We start from the raw sequence: 23,042 nt of genomic DNA, 5'->3' as shown, positions 1-23,042 counted from the left end.
ATCATACATGAATAAAGCAAAAGTTCACTGAAAAGGTAGAAAAGAAAGAAAAGACCAAAATAGATGTCAGAAGAGACTCTGTAACTTGCTCTTAAATGCAGAGAAGTGAAAATAACTTGAAGAAATGATGACGTAAAAGAGCTGAACAGAACATTTCAAAGGGCAGCTCAAGAAGACAAAGTATTATAATGAAATGTGCAAAGACCTGGAGTTAGACAACGAAAAGGGAAGAATATGCTCAGCATTTTTCAAGCTGAAAGAACTGAAGAAAAATTTCAAGCCTCTACTTGAAACACTAAAGTATCAAAAGGAGATGGAAGGAATACACAGTCATTATACCAAAAAGATTGGTTGATGTTTAACCATTTCAAGAGGTAACATATGATCAAGTCCAAGGTGCACTGAAGACATTGACAAAAAAGCAAGACTCCAACAATTGATGGAATACAAATTGAAATAGTTCAACAAACTGATGCATCACTGGAGGCATTCACTCATCTATGCCAAGAAATTTGGAAGAAATCTATCTTTCCAGCCAATTGGAAAAGATCCATATTTGCCCATTCCAAAGAAAGGTGACATATTGAATGCAACATCATTAAACGATATCACATGCAAGTGAAATTTTGCTGAAGATAATTTAAAAATAGTTGCAGTAGTACATCAACAAGAAGATGCCAGAAATTCAAGCTTGATTTAGAGGAAGATGTAAAACAAGGAATATCATTGCTAATGTCAGATGGGTCTTGGCTGAAAGCAGAGAATACCAAAAGATGTTTATTTGTGCTTTATTGACTATGCCAAGGCATTCAACTGTATGTAAAATAACAAACTATGGCTAGCATTGTGAAGAATGGGTATTCCAGAACACTGCTCTTGTGCTCATGAGGAATTTAAACCAGAGGCAGTTGTTCAAATACTGAATGTTTTTAAATAAAGGAAAGGTGTGTGTCAGGGTTGTATCCTTTCACTACTATTTATTAAGTCAGTATGTCAAACAAATGATCTGAGAAGATGGATTATATGAAGAAGAGCTTGGCATCAGATTGGAGGAAGACTCATTAACAACTTGCTATATGTAGGAGTCCTGGTGTGGCGCTGTGGGTTAATGCGCTGGACTGCAAGGTCAGTTTGAACCACAAGGTCAGTGATTCAAGCTCACCAGCCACTCTTTGGAAACCCTATACAGGGTCACTATGGGTTGGAACTGACTCTATGACATTTAACAACAACAGTATATACAGATGGGACTCCTGGTGTGGTGCTGTAGGATAAGCCCTGGACTTGGAACCACAAGGTCAAACCCACCAGCTACTCTGGAAAGTCTATACAAGGTCACTATGAATCAGAACAGATGCAACAGCACTTAACAACAACAACAACAATATGCAGATGACACAACCTTGTTTGCTGGATATGAAATACTTACTGATGAAGATCAAAGACTGTGCCTTCAGTATGGATTGCAACTCAATGTACAGAAACCAAAAATCCTCACAAATGAACCAATGAATAATTTCATGAAAAATGGAGAAAAGACTGAAGTTGTTAAAAACTTCATTTTGCTTAGAGACATACTCAATACTCATGGAAGCAGCAGTCAAGAAATCAAACAACATATTGCATTAGATAAATCTGCTGCAAGAGTAAAGATGTCAGTTTGAGGACTAAGGTACACCTGGCCCAAGCCATGGTAATTTCAATTACCTAATATGCATGTGAAAGTTAAAAACTAAACAAGAAGACCATAGAAGAATGGATGCATTCGAATTATAGTGTTGGTAAAGGATATTGAAAGTACTGTGGAGTCTTGGTGTGGTGCTGCAGGATGATGCACTGGACCATAAGGTCAGTTTGAACCACAAGGTTAATGGTTCAAACCTACCAGCCACTCCAGAAGCCCTACACTGGGTCGTTATGAGTTGGAACCAACTGGAAGGCACATAACAACAACAACAATGGACTGCCAGGAAAACAAACAAATCTGTCCTGAAGAAGTAGAGCCAGAGTGTTTCTCAAAAGCAAGAATGGCAAGACTCAGTCTTTCGTACTGTAGACATGTCAGGAGGGAATAGTTCTAGAGAAGGATGTTGTGTTTGATAAAATTGAGGGTCAGCAAAAAAGAGGAAAACCCTCAATGAGATGGATTGACACAGCGGCAGCAACAAAGGACCTACCAACTGTGAGGATGGTGAAGAACCAGACAGTGTTTCATTCTGTTGTGCATAGGGGTTGCTATGAGTCAGAACCAACTCAAGAGGACCTAACTACCGTAACAGCAATGTTGTTGTGTCCATAGCCATAATGACCTTCTTAATGTCCTTTTCTGATAGTTACTGCATCTCTAATATTTCTCAGCCTATTTTCAATGACTGGTTTTTCTGCTGGCTATTGGTTACATCTGTCTGGTTGTGAAATTCTTTTTTTTTTTTAATTGGGTGTTAAACATTGTGAACATTACAGATCTGAAAGAAGAAATACAATGGGGAAGAAAGTTTGGAAGGTAAATCAAGAGTTCACTTAGGACATGGGAAGGTGAGATGCCCATTAAGATATTCAAACAGAAAATTAAAATGGAAAGATGGACATTCTAGCCTGGAGTCCAAGGAGGTGTCAAAACTGGAGATACACATTTCAGAGTCAGCAGCATATAGCCCTGGGACTAGATGAGCTCATTGAGGGAGAGAGCATAGGTAAGTGGAGAAATGTCCAAAGACTGACTGATGAGGCATTCCAACAAGGCTCAAGAAGCAGCAGCCAGTGAGGTAAGGGGAAAGTTAGGGGAATATGGGGCCCTTCACCTTTTCCTGCTTGACAAATTGCTTTTCAGGCCTCAAGCCCCAGCTTAAGCATCTTCTCCTTTGGGAAGCGCTTCCTGATTGGGTTGGGCAAAGTTCATTACTTCCTTTCCTGTGCTTTCATGACATCATTACACAAAATTGTCATTTTTAGATGTCATCTTGCCCTCTGAACTATACATCTCTCACGGGCAGGGACTGTGTCTTACCCATAACCACATGCTCCACAATTTGCCCAGGGATGGTCTCAGTGAATGTCCAGGGAATGTGTTCGAGACTAAAGGAAGACAAAAGCTTCAGTAACAGAAGTGGTAAAAGAAGACTTTTAAGGAAAAGGTGGGATTTGATAGCATATGGCGAGAATGGGAAAAAGCATGCCAGGCCAGGACAGAGGAGAACAAAAGGGCAGAATTGGAAAAACACAAATTAAGTCCAAGAGACAGGATTCAGACCTGTTAGGCAAGACTTCGGCAAAGAAGCTAGGCTAGAGAAGGAACAAATGCCAGGCTAATGGCTTGGTTTTCAAACTATGCTACTTGAAACATTTGTATTCCAATTAAGTTAAAAAAAATGTTTGTATTTGGTGGTTTTCCTTAACTTCAAGGCACTTCATCACAGACAAATTGGAGAACTGCTATTGTTACAGAGAATAAATGATGTAATAATAACTACCATTCATTAAGTGATTACTACATACTAGGTATTAAGTTTTCTACATTGTTTTCTCTTATTTGATTTCACAACACTCTATGAGGTAAATGCTAGTATTATCTCTGTTTTCAGATGAAGAACTGAAGTTAATAAAGATTAAGTTGCCAACCTCACCAGCTAGAGTTGCTAGGAGAAGGAGCTGGGATTAGTCAAACCCAGGGTATCTATGAACAAAACCCAAGCTCTTACCCACACTACACGACTTCTTTGCCTCCTTCCTTTGGGGTATCTCAAGTGTAAGGAAGAGATCAAAAAGAACAAAAAATAAATACCTTAGTAATTGGAAAGGGGTCTATTCCAGACATCTAAAGGAAAAGATTGCAGACTCAGGAGAAAATGAGACATACGGAGTTAGAGGAAAATAGAAAGCAAATAATGGAATTGGGAAAGAATGCTCTCAAAAGCTGAGATGGAAACCTTTCCTGTGCATGTGTTATTATGCCACATGACTCATCCACACGCAGAGAAACCTTACTATTTAAGCCAGGGTTATGGTGCTGCCCTCAAAAAGACTAGCATGAGAATATGCTGCTGAGGGCTGACTGGGCAATGACATGGGGACAAGGCAGAATGACAGAGCAGCCACGTTCCTAGGCAACAGATTACAGGAAACCTGCCCACAGTGAACAGCGCCAGCAGCTGCTCCAGGCCATGACAATTTCCCAAGTAGTTATTGTGGCTGTGATTGGAACAGGGTCACTGTCACATGTGCAATATAAATGTAATTGGGGGGGCGTTAGGTTATGTTCTGGAGTAATGCAATCTAGGCTAGAACCTGGGCTGCAAGTGGCGGTGGTTGTGTGGCAAAGGAACAGTGTATTGTTTATGTTCAGAGCATTGTCATGTGCAAAGTCCTTTCATAATCTTAATTACTAATTTATCACCCACCCTGTGAGGAGGGTGAGGAAACTGAGGCACAGAGACGTTCATTGACAGATACAAGATCACAGAGCAAGTCAATGGTAGAACCATACCTTTTCCCTAAACCTTGTTGTTCCAAGTCAGTTCAGGTATTTGAGACTCAAGCTAATGAGTGTTTTAAATAAGTGATAAGAATAAAGAAAGTATGAAGGGACTCTCTAAGGAGAAAAGAATAATATTTTTTCTCTCAATCATTGTATCTGAAATGTATGGTGGTGGTGGTAATAGAGTGCCATGGAGTCGGTTTGGATTCATAGCGCTCCTACATAGGGGTTCCAAGGCTGTGAGTCTTGATGGAAGCAGGAAGCCTCATCTTTCTCCTGCAGAGTGACTGGTAGTTTCGAGTTGCTGGCCTTGAGGTTAGCAGCCCCACTTGTAACCATTACACTACCAGGACTCCTTGAAATGTATGGTAGAACAATACATTTTCAAACATCTAACACTCATACCTTGTCAAAATCTTCACCTACTTCACTTCAAAATGCACCTTTAAAGACAGGTAGGGAAGTGAGTGTAGATGACTTGCAAACACAGATCCTGAGGTTCAGGGAGGTAAAGAAACGTACCCAAGCTCACACAGATGGTGAGAGGCAGAACACTTCCTTAAGCTTGTACTTCTAGTCTTGAGCTTCTCCCCTGACCCCAGGCCTGGAAGCATTTAGTTGTGGTCAATGGATAGATAATGGTCACAAGGCTGTGGCTCCATTTGCTAGACATGAAAATGACCTATCCAAACCAGTGGCTCCCTCCCTGTCTGCCTTGGCCTTCTCCAGTTCCCCACAGCTTGAGTCCCTGGCTCCACCCATATGGCTGCCCCATGCAGCCTGTCCATAACAGCAAAACAACTGCTGTGGCCTTCAATCCAGCCGCTTTCACCAAGCCAGGATCCTGTGGCTGGGCTCTGCATGCTGAGTGCACATGATGCTACTGAATAACTTTCACTGTCAAACAAATGCAACCACACAGTCAGTCCCCCAGGATGACCTCTGGATGCTTCCACGTTGCAACTGTCTCCTTAGTCCTAACCTTTTGGTGACTCCAGTTAGAACTTGGGTTCACTTGTCCTATTGTGTCCACTTTTTCTTTCTGATGCCTTAACATACTTGATGACTGAGCTGGACATCCTGCCTGGGAACTGAAAGCCCGAGTTCCAAGTGCCTTAGGACAGATCTCTGGATGACAGTTATCCCCTCCTGGTAATGGCCGCTGCCTGAATTCACCTCCAAAGGGCTCTACCAGTCTGTATGGGGATCCTGACGGTTGGTGCCCAGATCCTGAGGTGGATGCCACTGTTTTGGGGCTGCATCTCAGGAGTCAGCCTTCTTTTCTGCTGTTAAATGAACTCCCCATCCATTAGAAAGGCCACTGATTTCTTCCCCTCTCCCATCTTGCCCCATGCTACCATTGCCTTCTCAGTCTCCAGGGTAGAACAGCCCTAATCTTATCTTAAAACTGCTAATCTAAACTGGACACTAAGGAAACTTTAAGATCCTCAAATCTAAAAAAGAACATACATAAGTAGTACCTGTTTTGTACCATGCATGGCATTCTCACATCACAGTTACGTTTCAGTGTAAAGAAGGATTTTAGAGATAGGGGGCACATCCCTCCATCTGTCCCCACTACACTCACTTTACAGACATCCAGGCAGGGGGCAGTGGGCAGTGGGCAGTGGGGGGCCTGTGGAGATGATGACTAGCTAGCATTTGGGAGGACCCATGTGGTACACTTAGGTGATAAGGCCATTGTCATCACTGATGGAAGCCTGGAAACAACTCAAATGATCACAGACCAGAAAACTGGTCAATTGTACATATTTACAATGGAATATTAAAGAGCTCTGGTAGCAGAGTGGTTATGAGTCAGACTGCTAACCTCAAGGTCAGCAGTTCAAAACTACCAGCATTCCACAGAAGAAAGTTGAGACTTTCTACTCCCATAAAGATAGCAGTCTTGGAGAACCTACTCCACAGCACACCACCATCACCATCACAATAGAATATTATACAACAATACAAATGAAAAAAATCATACTAGCCACCACATCAACATCAACCTTTGAAAGTTTTATGTAGTAGAAAAAATGGTACAGAAGACTGCATACTCTATAATACCATTTTTATAAAGCCTCCAAACAGCAAAACAAAACAACATGCTGTTTAGGAATACGTTTGTGTATAATAAAAGTAGTTTTTAAAATGCAAAGATGAATAAATATAAAATTCAGGTTACTGTTAGATATGGGGGCAGGTATGGAAATGGGACAGGGGAGAAGCACATTAATTGTCGATTTTAGGCTGGGAGGTGGATTTGAGTTAATTTTGCTGTTGGCTTCATATATGGATGCCTCATGGGTTCTTTTGGAGTATTGGTGTGGTGCTATGAGCTAATGCACTGGACTGCAAAGTCATTTGAACCACAAGGTCAGTGGTTCAAGCTCACCAGCCGCTCCTTGGAAATCCTATACAAGGTCACTATGGGTTGGAACCAACTTGATGGCACTTAACAACAACAACATGGGTTCTTTTATACATATCAACTATACAACATAACTTTAACAGACTATATGATGAGGGTCTCAGGGATGTCCTTTCTTATCATCTCCTGATAAATGCTTGATTTATCTGGTCACTAGGCACTGCCGACTTTGTGCCTAGGTTGCATGTACTCCAACCACCACTCTCCTCTTCCTCTCACGGTCAAATATCCTGAAAGCATTTCCTCCCCTCCCACACACACTCTGCTGGATCCACTGTCATCAGGCCCTGGCCCACCATGCAGCTGAAAAGAATTCTCACTGAGGTGCCCATTAAACTCCTTGGTGGAAAATACAGTGGATGGCTTTAGCCTCAGTCTCTCTTGACATCTCAGCAACATTTGACAGAGTTAGCCCTACCTGGAAGCGCCCTGGCATCTAGGACACCTCTTCAGCTGATGTCTGAAGTCACTTCTTCTCAGTCTTTTTGCTGGCTTCCCCTCCTCTGATTGTTCCTTACATGGCAGTGCCCACAGGAGACTTCTCAGGTCTCTTCTCACCCTACAGCCTCTCATGGCTTCAGTTACCATCTGAAAGCTGATGAGTTCCCCATCTTCCTGTCCAGCCCAGACCTCTCTGTCTTCAACATCAGGTCCAAATATTCAATTGTCCACTCAGCGTTGCCACTTGAGTATCACACAGGCACTTCAGACATGCTCAAGTCCAACTCCTGACCTTCCTTCATCTCCCTGGCTCTCTGCCCAAGGCCTCTACTCAAGTGTGAGTCATCCCTGATTCCATCCTTTCCCTCAATGCAGTTATTCTTCCAATTTTGCCCAGTCCTAGCTACTCACTGTGTTGGGCTGGTCTACCACCTAAATGACTCTCAAATCTACCACTCTCTCCATCTCCACCAAGACCTTCCTAATCCAAGCCAGCATCCTCTCTTGCTTGTATGAAAGAAATGGCCTCATTGGTGACCTCCCTGCCTTAAGCTTTGCCTCAATCCATTCTCCACCCCATAGACCATTTGTTCTCCACAACATGCAAATCAGAATACATCAGTCCCCTACTTAAAGTCCTTCAGGGTCCCCCACTGCCCTCAGGTGCTCATGACTTGGTCCCTACCTACTTCTCCAACCTCATCTTGCCTCTCCCTCCACATCTTGACCTCAGGCCCAACCTTCCACCCACACTGAACCTCTTTCAGTTCCTTAAATGTACCATGTTTCCTCTTACCTCTGCAAACATGTCTTTCCCTCTACTCTTACTAGGGGGAGCACGGTAGCTCCATACGATAAGTAAGATTGGTGGTCTGAGCCTACCAGGGCTCTGCGGGAGAAAGATAAGGTTTTCTGCTCCTGCAAAAACTCAAAGCCTCAAAAACCCTATACAGGGTCATTATGAGTCAAACCAAGTGGGCGGTACTTAACAATAACTTTACTACATATGTTTATGTTGTTAAGTGCCGTCAAAATTGGTTTGACTCATAGCAACCCTGTATAGGGTTTCTGAGGAGAGGCTGGTGAGTTGAACCACCGATCTTATGGTTCAAACCAATCTTGCAGTCCAGCACATTAACCTGCAGCACCACACCAGGACTATATATGGTCACTGTTGTTGTTGTTAAGTGCTGTCGAGTCGATTTGGACCCATAGCGACCCTGTATAGGGTTTCCAAGGAGCAGCTGATGAGCTTGAACCACTGACCTTGTGGTTCAAACAACTTTGCAGTCTGACACATTAGCCCACAGCGCCACACCAGGACTCCTATATATAGTCACTATTAGGTGAGAATTATCTCAGTGGCAGTGGGTTTAGTTTAATGCTTACTTCGGGTTCCAGTTTAACTGTCACTTCTGAGAAATCTTCCCTAACCACCAATCCACCCAAAAATGTGAGACAGTCCCACAATCTCCCAGCCCAAGTACCATTTCTTATTCTCACACTTATCCCACTTTATAATAATTGCTTTATAAATGATTGGCCTCCCACAATAGACTCAATGCATCAATCAGCAAGGATCTGACTTACTGAATGCTATCTCACTAGTATCCACGACAGTGCTGGGGCCCTCCTACTTAGGCAAGTGGTAAAAACTGATGAAAGAATGAATGAATAAATGAATGGCAGGCACTGGGATTCATATATGTTTGTTGTTGTTGTTGTTATTGTTAAATGCCGTCGAATCGGCTCCGACCAATAGCGACCCTGCATAAGGTTCAAACTGACCTTGCAGTCCAGCGTATTAACCCACAGTGCCAGAGTAGGACTCTGTGTTTCATATATATATAATTACATTTCATTCTTACAAGTGAAGTTAGGTACTGTTAGTCTCATTGTACAAGTGAGAAAAGGGAAAGAAGTTGCTTCAAGCAAGTAAAAAGCTAAGAGTTAGACCCACACTAGCAAGCATCCCTGTTTCCCTTTAGCCATCCCTTCCCCATCCCTCATCCCACATGAGACCAGGAACCCTCTCTGTTCCAGTCAAGGTTGGGAAGTCAGGTTTGGAAGTGGTGTCGTTTACCTGGAAGCAGGTGGGCCCGGGTCTGCCTGCTGGAATGTCCGACTGGTAGAAGACTTTGAGCTCTGGTGTCAGGGCGATGACAGTCTTAATCACCAAGGAGATGATATCAGACCAGACCTTCTTGATGTCAACACCTTTGGAGGACAGCCTACAGAGAATACTAGAAAAAGTCCTCTTGCTGCCTGTGCTAGCACTGTCCGAATGGATGAAGTTACCACTGTGGATATTCAGGGAATAATTGGTTAAATGCATAAAGATGTGGTGTAGATTTTTGGGGCTGGGCTCTTGATATGGCTCGGTACAAAATCTAGAGAGTCCATCTTTGGCTATATAAATCTCTAAGGGGTCTAAGGACTTTAGTAAGACATACAGACGAATATCAAACTTCAGCTTGTCGATCAGGAGAGGCTTGCAGATGTACTCCTGTACCACAGCTGGCCTGCTCTGGAGGGTCCCTGCCAGGCGGATGTCATTTGGGTCTTTAATGAGGTAGATTCCATCACCCTGACAACCACTATCAGGTTTTACAATAAAAGTAGGCTTCCAGGAGGGGTCACCATCTTTCACCATGCGAACCTGAGGGAAAGAAAAGAATGGTCAACATTATGTTCCTTTCTTCTCTGGACCGTCCCACTTCCCGTAACACAAGAGGGACCTTAGCAAATGTTTGGTGAATGAATGACAACATGATCCCAGACTATCTGAGCATCTTCCATGGAGGTAATGCTGAACTAGATTCTGAGACAGTGACATAGAATTGTCCTGAATCCTGTCCTCCAGAAGGAAGATGGAGCACATAGTGGATTTACAGTCATAAGATCTCACTTCAAATCTCATTTTGCCACTTGCCCTGGTAGCATAGTGGATTTCAAGCTGGGCTGCTAACCTCAAGGTCAGTAGTTCTAATCTACCAGGAGCTCCATGGGAGAAAGATAAGGCTTTCTATTCCCATAAATATTTACAGCCTCAGAAACAGGGTCTCAATGAGCTGGAACCAACTGGGTGGTACACAGCAACCACCATCAGCTATAACCTTGAGTAAGTCATTTAACTAACAGTACCAGTTATGAAGGCTAGGTACTCTTCGAGGCTCTTTACAGAAGTTATCTAATCCTCACAGAAAATATGGGTGTGTCTTTCTTTATAATATAGGAAATTAAGGTGATAATACTGTGGGAGTTGGAGTCAAACTTCTTGGGTTCAAATCCTGTCCTTGCTCCTTACTGTATGACCTTGGCAAGTTACAAAAGTTATCTGAGCTTTCCTTATCTGTAAAATAGGAATAGTAATAGTATCTACCACATAAGATTGTTTAAAGGATTTGAAGATTAAGAGATATAATAAATGTAAAGGGTTGAATACACAGATCCTGACCCATAAAGGCTGACTTAAGCCAAGGAGCTCCGGTAGCATAGTGGTTACTAATCAGGCTGCAAACCTCAAGGTCAGCAGTTCGAAACTACCAGCTGTTCCGCAGGAGAAAGATGAAGCTTTCTGCTCCCGTAAAGATTTACAGCCTCGGAAACCCTGTACAGGGTCGGTCGCTATGAGTTGGAACCGACTCCACAGCACGTGACCACCACTAAAGCCAAGCTACTGCTAATTGTAAAAGATAAAGTAACTTGCCAGCTAACTGAGGGGCAGAATCTAGATTAATCTAAAGACCTTGCACTTTCCTCTATATCGCCATTGCTCAGTGTCTACCTTTTTAAATGGGGAAACCAAAACCTACCATCACTGAATCACTGTAAACGAACAAAAAAATGTGTTAAGGATCAAGCACTAGGCCAAACATATAGCTAGTGCACGAGAAATGATAGTTTCATAGTTTACAACCCTGATTAAGTTCATCTAGTAGATGTGGCCAAGTCTTCCAGGGTATTGAGATATTTTTGAAACTGGATTCTGTCATTGGCAATATTTGTTCATCTCCTGACTTCAGGTCACTGGGACATTTGCGTAATTATCTGGGGCACTGGATCAGTCCAGACAGTCGGGCTGGAGCTGTGGATCTGCAAAGTTCATTCATTAATGGGCTTTTGGTGCAGCTACAGAGAAGGGAGGAAATGCAATGGCAGGAAAGGAGGTTTTTACTGCAGGACGTTTCAAGGTGGGTTTGAAGAGCACTAGACTGCTAGCCACAAGGTCAGCAATTCTTTCTGTGGGAGAAAGATGAGGCTTTCCACTCCCATAAAGATTTACAGCCTCGGGAACCCTACACAAGATCGCTGTGAATTGGAAACAACTTGATAGCAGTGAGTTTGGGTTGGTTGTGGTTTGGAAGCAAGGTCAACTCTCCGTGCAGCTTGTAGAGTGACAAGCCCATGAACTGGCCTTCCAATGGTAAATCAGTATTTCAGAGAAGTACTCTAGCATCCCGAGGCCATGGCGTGTCCTCCTGTTCCACTCATCTCTGCCATGCACCCCAAGCAGGGACACTTACACTCTGGGTTTTACTTATCTCTTTGACCAGCCTATATTTCTAAGTGAAGCTTTTGCCAATTCCTTGGGCACTATCAGTTACTCTGGGCTTGTAAAAGATCTTTAACAATGGAGAAACACTTAAAGCTTTAATAATGGTCCACATCAATTGTTTTCCCTTGTCAGCAGGATTCAAGAATGAAACTTCACAAGAGATCAATGCAAGCCTTCCAGGGTTCTCAACTGAGCCTTTCTTGTAACTATGACCTTGACGTTTATGTAGTTGTTTAATATTCATCCAAAGCCTACATACACTTGGCACCTTACAGTAAATATAAGCATGCTGGACAAATGGCAGTTATGGATCAGGAAGTGGAAAATGTCAAGTTTGCACCGTTGGATAATTTTTCCCTCTGGAAAGCTTTTGTTATGCTGAAGATACTAACAGTTCAATATATTATTGGGAGCAATATTTTCTCCTTTGAATTCAGTATATATGCCTTAAATAAATTAAACTACATGGTCGATAGTTTCTGCCATTCATTGCATTACTGAATACTTCTGCTCTTTGCCAGAGAAGTATCATACAAGTCAAGATTATTAATACTAATAGAATCATTGAATTTTGAGAACAGGAAGGATCCTCAGAGATCAACATAGCCCAGACCTCACACAATTCAAATGAAGAAGCTGAGGCTTAGAGAGCTGATGTGACTTGCCTTGGACCCCACAACCAGTGACAGGATGGTTAGGGTGAGAACTGAGGTCTCCTGATTCCACCTCAAGTTCACTGTGCCATTTTTACCTCAGATAAGATCAATGTAAAGCTCTCTTTCTCCTGGTTACTATAGAAAACATCATCTTAAAATATTGGGCAGTTTGGACATCTGTAGAATCAGTACTAGACTGTTACCCACAAGTTTGGCGGTTCAAGCTCACCCACTGCTCCTCAGAAACTTGAGGAGTTGGGTTCTGACTCATAACAATCCCGTATAGAGTTTCCGAGCAGCGGCAGGTGAGCTTGAACCACCGACCTTGCAGTCTAAACCGACCTTACAGTCAGTCCAGTGCATTAGCCCACAGCGCCACACCAGGACTCCTTGAAACCTTATATAGGGTCACTATGAATTGGAACCAACTCAACAGCACTTAACAATAACAACAATTGCTATCTGAGCTCTAGGCTCACATTAGAGTTTGGCTCCTTAGCTCTCCTAGAATTGTAACTGTAGAACACTGAGTTTTCCAGGACTGCCCAGTTCCAGATGTTTTGTCTGAGTTCCTGGTATGATCTATAAGAAATAGGGTTCACACAGCCACCAGATCCTTCAGTCACCTCTACCTTTAAAAGGGAGAAAGATTTTTCAGAATTTGTATTTATTCTCCTCTGAGATTTCACTAAAGGGTGATCTATTTCCCCCAGTTACTGATGCTTCGAATGCACAGCTTCTTAACAAGGAGCCATGCCCCAGAATCAAAATGCAGTCTGTGTGCTAGGGTCCAAATTCAGAAATTCTGAATGAATAGCTCTGGAGACGAGACCTGGGTATTTTGTATTTTGGAAAAAGCAGCGCCGGTGATTCTGATATATACTCTGTTTGAGAATCATTGGTCTAATGTGAATTAAATGAAAGGTCCATCTGGACCAACACACTGAATGACATTTTGTGCATTGGTGTTTGTCATTGTTTGAGGAAGACTTGCATTTAGCTGGTGACATCTTCTAGTTTTATGCAAGCCTCTAGTTGGACATGACATCCCTTACCCTGTAACTGCAGACATGGATGGCTGAAAGAGATATAAAAAAAATTGCTTGGCATTCATTGGGCCTATTAAAAATTTATGTGTCTTTTACTGCCCTCTCGTGGATATTTAGGAAATGTGACTAGAAAACTCACCCTGATCAAAATTCCAACACTCCTCTACTGTAAGACACTCTATTAAGATGTTAAAATGGTCTTAAAGAAGCACCAGTACAAAAAGAGCTCTCTCTGTAGCACTGCTAAGGTAAGCCCATACTTTATGACTCCTTGTCTAAACTGCCCAGGTCACGCTGAGTTTTCACGCTCGCTGGCCCTTAAGTACATTTTATGTGTTTGTCCTCCTATACAGATTGTCCTGTCAGCGAAGAGTCTCTCTCAGTATGTATGAAACATGTGGCAACTATGAATCTGAATGCCTGGAAAGAGATACCACACAAAGATTAGTGACATACAGTCTACAATTTTTGTTGCTGTTATTTTCCATTATGTACAAAAAAGAAAAAGAAAAATAAGGTAGACAGTAGCAATTATCCTGTGTGACCTTGAGAAAGTCACCTAAGTCCCTGTGCTTTGTGGTTGTGGCTGCTGTTATGTGCTGTACTGGTCTTTGCTTAAAAAATAAAGAGGTTACACTAAGGTCCCTGGCTTTAGCCAACTAAACAGTTCTGAACACTGATTTATCTTGACATCGCCCCAGTTGAAGGATGGGTGACAAACATGAATGTGACACTCATCACTCTAGTTCATACTGTGCTGCTGTGATCAGTGCACCAGGTGATCTATAGCAGCAGGACATTTAGGTTGGAGATTCATGATGTGCTTGAGAAAGTCAGCTGGGCCTTTCTGGGAAACAAGCGAAAATATTTTGAAAGCAAAATTCAGCAACCAAAATACCAAGCCACAAAACATTATTAGTAGTGAGAGACAGGTAAGAGGACAATTTCTGAAGAAATACTGTTTGGGCAGCACCAGGTCGGTCTAAGTCAGTTACACTAGTCCTTTGTCACACAGATGAATCTGCTGCAACACAGATTTTCAGCAAAAACTAGCCTCCGGTAGACCAGTGTGCAGGCAGAAGGCTCTTCCAGTCTCAGAGGCTGGCCTGGTACCCAGGGAAAATTTCTATACCCTGTGTTCTAGACAATTTCAGAGTCATTTAAAGACCAAGCCGACTGCATTCAGGTTACCAAATACCAGACAAGAAAGGCAACAAGGACCAGCCAAAGGAAAGGACAGGGTGGGAGGAATAGGGTGGATAATATGCTGCTACAGTGGGGTGGTCTGAAGGGAGAGGAGAATGAGGGAACTGCAAATTGCTCTGATGGCAGGAGAAAAGACGGGCTGCAGTGGGGTTTGCGTGTGGCAGTCTCATTGTAGTGAGATTCGCAAGGGCTAGATATCAACAACAAAAGTAGCTTATACCACTGAGTACTTCTCAGGGCCAGGAGCCCCTCTCATTGCTTCACAAGGGTTAACTTACTTGGTAGCACTATGGTTAAGCATTAGGCTGCTTACCCACAAGGTTGGCAGTTCAAACCCACCTACTGCTCCGCAGAAGAAAGATGAGGCTATCTGCTCCTGTACCAAGATTTACAGTCTCAGAAACCCTATGTAGGATTGCTATGTTGTTGTTAAGTGCCTCTGAGTTGGTTCCGACCCATAGTGACCCTGTATAGGGTTTCCAAGGAGTGGCTGGTGAGCTTGAACCACTGACCTTGTGGTTCAAACCAACTTTGCAGTCTAGTGCATTGCTATGAGTCAGAATAAATTTGATGGCGGTGGGTTTGGGTTTGGGTTTGGTTTATAATCCTATTTTAGGAACCAGGATAAAGAAATAGAAATCTAGAGAAGTTACACAGAGATGTCTAAGGATATACAGTCAATAGGTTGTGGTGCTAGGATTTGAACTCAGGTAGTTGGGTTCTGGCGCCCATGTCTAAAGTGAAGGAGGTACTTGAGGAAGTGGAATGGAAGAACATGCTGGGGAGTATGGCAGAGCCTGAAAGGAAAGGGTCTTGAATTTCATGTTAGGGAATTTGGACAAGATCCTGAAGTGATGGGGCATCACTGGAGAGTTTTAAGAAGTGGATGAGCTAATTTCATTTGTGCTATAGAAAGATGCCTCTGGTTGTGGTGTAGAAAATGGACTAGGTGGAGAAATGTTTGAGGGCAAAGATCAAGACCCTGAACTGAAGGTGGCAGGGGGTCAGAAGAAAGGAGAGAACTTTAAGAAATGTGAGTATTTTGAGGTAAAAATAACAGATCTGGGTGATGAGGTGAAGGAGACAGGAGCAACTTCCAAATGTCTAGGTGGATGGTGGTGTTATACCCAGGGAATGTAAAAGGAGGAAGAAGAGGGTTAGGGAAGGCAGGGGAAGATGATGAGTCAGATGGAGGTACCTAGACAGCCAGGCAGCTGGAAAGGCTCTAGACCCATTTGGAAAAGTCTGTCTGAAGTTTAGAAGAGAGACCTGGGGTCATTAGGCCTCCAGGTGATGGCTAAGGTCTTCATAGTGGACCACATTACCCCGGGACCATATAGAGAGGGAGAAGAGCGCACCCGAGAGGCTGGAATGGGCAGGAAAAAAAAAAAAAAACTTCAAAATGTCTTATATTTGTGCTTGATCTGGAGGCAACTGGTAGATTTCAAACTGGAGAGTCACTCAGCAGCACCTGTGAGGTCATAGTGAAAGGAACACTACTTTTGCCCACTGCATGGGCATATGTTTCACAGGTGATTCCCTGGTTTTTGAAGAGTTTCATTTAAAAAGACAAAACAAAACAAACTACACTAAATAGAAAGACAAAAAACACTATATTTTTGCTGATGTTGTTGTTAAGTGCCGTCGAGTCGATTCCGACCCATAGTGACCCTGTATAGGGTTTCCAAGGAGCAGCTGGTGAGCTTGACCAACAGACCTTGCAGTTCAAACGGCTTTGCAGTCTGACGCATTAGCCCACAGTGCCACACCAGGATTCAATATTTCTTTGGAGTCCTGATGTGGCATTGTAGGACACACCCTGGACCGCAATGTTAGCTTTAAAGAGTTAGGAGCGGAATGGCTGGAAGGACAGAGGCTACACCAAAGTAACCCAGAGACCTGAGCTGGGGCAGTGGCAGGGGGGTTGGAATAGGGAGAGAAAAGAGAGGAAAGGTAAATTCGGGGGCATTTGGTGACTGAATGGATGGGAAGGGTAGGAGAGAGAGGAAGGAGTCATGAATGATATCAGGGTCTGGGCTTCAGCAACAGTGTGGGTGATGACAGTATTTTAGATTAGGGGAATACCAGCAAAGGAGCCAGTCTGGGAGGGGAATCAATGAGTTCATGTCATTCGATCAATGTTTGGAGAGCAACCATAGCCAGGGAACTAGTTTCAAATGTCAGAACCAAATTCCTCAAGTCCCTCATCAGAACCAGATTTTATTGTACAATATCCCATAAAGATGAGTGACTTTGATACAATAACTTTCCCAATTGTTGAAGAAACAATTTGCATGGTAGGGAAAAGATTTAGATATTAGAGTCAGATATGGAATATCCTGAACTTGAGGAAGTGTATCCAAATAAACCTCAGCTCGGTGGCCATGTCACGGCATGGGCAAATGCTTTCAGCATTCCCTGGCTGTTGAAGAGTTTGGTTTTTAAGAATACTAAACAGAAAAACAAGAACACTATTTGATCGCTGATATGTATCCTGAAGAGCTCCACGTGGTTTGAGACTCCTGCTGTGGCACTATGGGTTAATGCACTGGACCACAAGGTGAGTTTGAACCACAAGGTTGGCGGATCAAATTCATCAGCTGTTCCTCAGAAATGCTACACAGGCTTGCTATGAACTGACTTGACGGTACTTAACAACATGTATCCTGGGTTTACTTGAACAGTTAAAAAGAAATAGCATCAATTATCCCCAAATGATTGAAGCTGACCATTACAGTGCAGATACTGTGGCATGGCTTGAAAGACCCATTTTCCCTGGCGAGGTAGCTGCCCCTCCACTCCAGTCTGATCCCTCTTTCATGATCCTGTACTTTTATATATGCTGTCCCCTCTGCCCTTTCTCTGCCTGCAAATCTGACCCATCATCTACATCCCAGTCTCAACGTTCCCTCTGAGAATCCTTTCCTGACCTGCAACCCCCAAGGCCTAATGACCTCTCTCACCCTTGTGTCCACACAGTTGTGGCATGTATCCTCTTTACATCATGCTGCTATCACATCATACTCTAACTAGGCATGTGTCTTTCAACTGAGAGTTCCAGTGCATCATAGCTACAGATTCAAGTAGATTTAGAAGACTAAGAATGCAGACTCTGCAGTTGCACTAAAAAGTCCAGCACTGCCACTTATTAACTGTGTCCACAAAACCCAAAACCACTGCCATCGTGTCAATTTGGACTCATAGTGACTCTTTAAGACCGAGCAGAACTGCTCCATAGGGTTTCTGAGACTGCAGTCTTTACAAGAGCAGATAGCATCATCTTTTTCCTGAAGAGTGGCTGGTGGGTTCGAACTGCTGACTTTTTGGTTAGCGGCCCAGTACTCTTACCCACTGTGCCACCAGGGCTCATTACCAGCTGTGCAGCGCTCAGCAATTTCTCTTTTCGCTTTGTCTCAGTTTATTCATCTGTAAAGTGAGGGTTAACACTAGTGCCTCTGCCAGGGCTGCTGTGAGGATGCTAGAACTAAAGGCTGTAGAGTTGCTGTGGTTACCACACGCTGCACTATTATTGGTTATTGTTAGGTGTCCCAATTGAATATGTGCTCCTTGAGGATGAACACCCTGCTTAATTTCATGCAATATTCCCAGTACGTAGCAGAGTCAGTGCTCAATAAACACTTTCTGAAATGAAATTATTAAGAAAATTGATTACTATGGTAATCAATTTGCAAACCTCAGAAACATGAGTTAATAGAGCCATCTACTTGATAGATTGTCAGATACTCTACTTCTCCTGTAACTATGTATGTATGTATATAGGGTGGTGGTTGGTGGTGGTTATGTGCCATGGAGTTGGTTCCGCCTCATAGCAACCTTGTATAGGGTTTCTGAGGCTGTAAATCTTTACGGGAGCAGAAAGCCTCTTCTTTCTCTCACAGAACAGCTGGTAGTTTCGAACTGCTGACCTTGAGATTAGCAGCCCAATTCTTAACCACTAAGCTACCAGAGTTCCTGTTACTTACTCATACAAATGAGTAAGAAAGAAGAAAAGGAAAAGTACCATCTTAGGAATACGTACTTTATAGCCATGATCTATCTATTGAGTCTTCACAACAAACCTACAAAGAAACAGAGGCTCAGAGAGGTAAAGTCCCAGGGCCAAGGTCACACAGGTAACAAGTTGTTGTTGTCAGGTGCCATCGAGTCGGAACCGACTCATAGCGACCCTATGCACAGCAGAACGAAACAATGTCCGATCCTGGGCCAACCTCACTACTGCTGCCACACTTGACACCCGCCATCAATGATGTCACCTGGCTGATCCATCTCGTTGGGGGTCTTCCTCTTTTTCTCTGACCCTCCACCTTACCCAGCATGACATCCTTCTCCAGCGACTGTTCTCTCCGGACAATGTGTCCAAAGTAGGAGAGATGAAGCTTAGCCATCTTGGCCTCCAAGGAGCACTCTGTTTGTACTTCTTCCAAAACAGATCTGTTGGTTCTTTTGGCAGTCCATGGCACTTTCAGTATTCTCCTCCAACACCACAACTCAAAGGCATCAATGCTTCGACGATCTTCCTTATTCACTGTCACAAGTAGTCAAGTTATAATAAGCCAAGCTGATGACTGCCCTGTTCTTTGGGAAAACTCAAAGTAGTTGGCATGTGGGAACTTTAACAGACAGAGGAAGTAGTGAGCTGCAGGCAGACAACGCTATAACCAAGCACATCAGGACTCATTTTGCCTTAGCTGGGACCTACAAATATAACAAGAATCCTTCTGTACAGACACAGACATTGTTTTCTTTCCCAAGTGCTTCTTCATATGGGTCTACCATGTATTTACACAACTGGCAGTGTGAATTACCACACATAAACAATACACACACACACTCTATACACAAAACCAAAACCAAAAAAGGGAGGCCAATGGGCATAAAGATTTGCCTAAAGGCCACACAGCTCAAGGCAGAGCCACAACTAAAATAGAAAGTTTCTAAATTTCCAACCCAAAGTTCTTTCTACCATAATTAATTCAGACACCTGAAGAAATCTTTCAGAAGAAACCTTGGGAAGAAGTACTCTTTCCTCATATTGAATAATAACATTTATGGTTAAGTTTTGATGGTCTTTGGAAATAGCATCTCACTTAATTTTCACATCTCCAATCTATGGAGAATGAGGAAATTGAGGCTTAGAGACAAAGAAAGTAGTCTAAGATCACATAGCTAGCAGGAGGAACTGAATGAAGCATCTGTCCTGGGCCCAAACTGCCTTTTTTTCTGGGCATGCACTTGATTTCCCCTGAGAGGTGCATACAGCATCACACCGGCCACTCAGGGAAGCAGATGCTTCTGGTTATGAAACCTGTGAAGCAGAGAGGAGCCTCTCCATGGGCTCTATCCCAAATCCAGCCGATTGTCAATGCAATTTAATGGATCCCACTTTTAGTCAACAGCAGCTTTATAGGAGCCATCATCTATCCATCATTAGTGTGTAATCAAAAAGCTACTCTAGAACACACCTGGGACTATAAAACCTGCTCAATAGAAAGGAATCAGTGTGAAACTGTCCATTTTCCTCTCAGGTCTCCCATTAGTATCGACCCCTTAGCCCTGGAGCTGATCGGTGTGAGACCACAAGGACAGCAGATTCCCCAGCCAGGCATTCAGCCCCGACCTGGCCTCTCCTACTCTTCCCCACAGATTCAGTGCCAGAAAGCCTTCTGCCATCCTTGCTTACTTCTCACTAATGTGAGCTCTAAACCAAGCTTGCTCTGCTGGAAGCATAGCATCCTAAAGGCCTTGAGTGATCCCTGAGCACCTGAAACCCCACCCCCATTCCATGCCAGCTACAGTCTTTCCTGTAACTGTTACCTCCACCAAGTGCATATAGCTAAGGTTCTGTGGGGAAACACTGCAGCAGAATCCAGGGCAGAGACTTTGGAGTCAGACAGACCTGGAGTCAAATCTCTGCCCTGCTACTTCTTAGCTGTGTGACACTAACAAGTGACTTAACCTTGGCATTTACGTATCCTCATCTGCAATACAGGAATAAGAGTGCCTAGTTCCTACAGTTGCTGTGAGGATTAAATGATAGCTTGATTTTACCTTAGTTTCCTAATAATCCTCCAGATTCTCTGCTGAGACTCATCCTCAACCCACTGGACTGGAGTCTGGCACCTGCCTATATGATCCTACCAGTGTTCTCCCCTCAGTGACTGTGACGGCCTCTTCCTGGATGCGCTTGGACACCAACCAAGGACTAGGTCAGCCTCACGTTTCCCATGCTCCTTTGGGTCACTCCTCAGACTGATCTGTTGCCCTAACTCTTCTTCCCCGTGGTCGGCTCCTGAGATCACAGAGGCATTACAACTGAACCCACCCAAGATATAACACTCGATTGCTGAGTAAGCTCCCCTTCCAGCTAAAATCGTTTTTCCAATAGTGAGGATTTTCTGCTAATGAACTGGCTAAATAATCTTTAGCTCACTTCCAAATGTATACAACTACATTATAATCAAGAGTGTTTCCGATCATTGGCCCTTGCTTTTCCTCATTCCCAATACCACAGTCATTATGTTTCTTGCATTCCTGCCATACTTTACATACTTAATTTCTTTTTTTAAACATACAAGAATATAAGTGTCATATCTTGCAACATTCTAGCCAGGTGCCCTGCATTCCAATGGTCTTTTGGCAGCATTGATCAGTACCAGGCATTGGACTGGGCACATCACTACGTACACATAAACTTCAATCCTGTAAGATGAGTAATAGCATCTTCATTTTTATACTTTGTTACTGCAAGTTTTTTCTTGTGTCAAGACCCTACATGAAAGCTGCCAAGTTAACTAAACTGTTATCTCCTTGTTGTTGTTATTAAATGCCATCAGGTCGTTTTCCAACTCTAGGCAGCCTCATGTGACAGAGTAGAACTGCTCCACAGCTTTGGTTTTGGCTATAATCTTTATGGAAGCAAATCACTAGGTCTTTTTCCCAGGGAGCCTCTGAGGGAGTTTGAACTGCAGACCTTTCGGTTAGCAGTCGAGCACTTAACCATTGTGCCACCAGGGCTCCTTGTTAGCTCCTTTGAAGGCTAGAGAAGTGTCTCCCTCATTTAGGGATCCACCACCCCTTTCTGTCCCCATCTAGCACAAAAAGAACTCTGCAAGTAGTCTTGTAAATGTTTGCTGGGATCCAGCCAGCTATCTCACTTGGTTTAACAGGGTCTCGTTTTTTTGTCTGGGATCACATGTCCCATTGCCTCAGATGCTAATTCCCAGTGATTCCAACCACTCCCAGGTCTTCAGTTAAAGCCCACTCTGAGCACAGATGACTGACTCACCACTTATATCTCTGGCACACATCACTTTCTTGGACTCCAAACCTATATAATTAGACATCACCATGTTGTTGTCTTGTTAACTGCAGTCGAGTCGGTTCCAACCCATAGCAACTCTGTATAGGGTTTCCAAAGAGCTGCTGGTAGGTTTGAACCACCGACCTTGCAGTTCAAACCGACCTTGTGGTCAAGTGCTTATCCTACAGTGCCACACCAGGATTCCAGACATCTTCATTTGTTGTTGCTGTTGTTAAGTGCTGTAGAGTCTATTCCAACCCATAGTGACCCTGTATAGGGTTCCCAAAGGGCAGCTTGTGAGCTTGAACAATCGACCTTGTGGTTCAAAGCGACCTTGCAGTCCAGTGCATTAACCCACAGTGCCACACCAGGACTTCAGACAGCTCCATGTTGTTGTTGTTGTTGTTAAGTGCTGTCAAGTTGATTTCTACTCACAACAACCCTGTGTAGGGTTTCCAAGGAGCAGCTAGTGAGTTTAAAGCACCAACCTTGCAGTTCAAACTGACATTGCAGTCCAATGAATTCACAGTGCCACACCAGGATTCCCCAGGCCTCACAAAATCACTGTCTCTAGAACAAAATTCATTGTCTCCTGTGTTCTTTGTATTAGTAAAAGGTATTCCTGAATCAAGCCATCGTATTTTCAATTGCATTGTGTGCATGTGAAAGTTGGACAATGAACAAGGAAGATCATAAAAGAATTGATACATTTGAGTTATGGTGCTGGAGAAGAATATTGAAAGTACCAAGGACTCCCAGAAGAACAAACAATTTTGTGTTGGAACAGGTATGATCAGAAGGCTCCTGAGAAGCCTGGATGGGATTTCGTCTCTCATACTTCTGATGTATTATCAGAAGGAAACAGTCCCTGGAGAAGGACATTTTGCTTGGTAAAGTGGAGAA

At 43.3% G+C, this 23,042-nt stretch overlaps 1 protein-coding gene across 1 annotated transcript in view; it reads right to left on the bottom strand.

Moving 5' to 3' along the window:
* The window catches only part of TTLL11 (tubulin tyrosine ligase-like family, member 11), a 365,232-nt gene that overhangs the window by 212,287 nt on the left and 129,903 nt on the right, over positions 1–23,042 (bottom strand). Inside the window, exon 4 of the mRNA XM_006865720.1 lies at positions 9,433–10,008. Coding sequence (XP_006865782.1) covers positions 9,433–10,008 — 576 coding nt within the window. The remainder of the gene's footprint in view (positions 1–9,432; positions 10,009–23,042) is intronic.

This window comes from Chrysochloris asiatica, unplaced genomic scaffold (genome assembly GCF_000296735.1).
Source record: "Chrysochloris asiatica unplaced genomic scaffold, ChrAsi1.0 scaffold00081, whole genome shotgun sequence".
Classification (NCBI taxonomy): domain Eukaryota; kingdom Metazoa; phylum Chordata; class Mammalia; order Afrosoricida; family Chrysochloridae; genus Chrysochloris; species Chrysochloris asiatica.
This window is presented reverse-complemented; position numbering and strand designations above follow the sequence as displayed.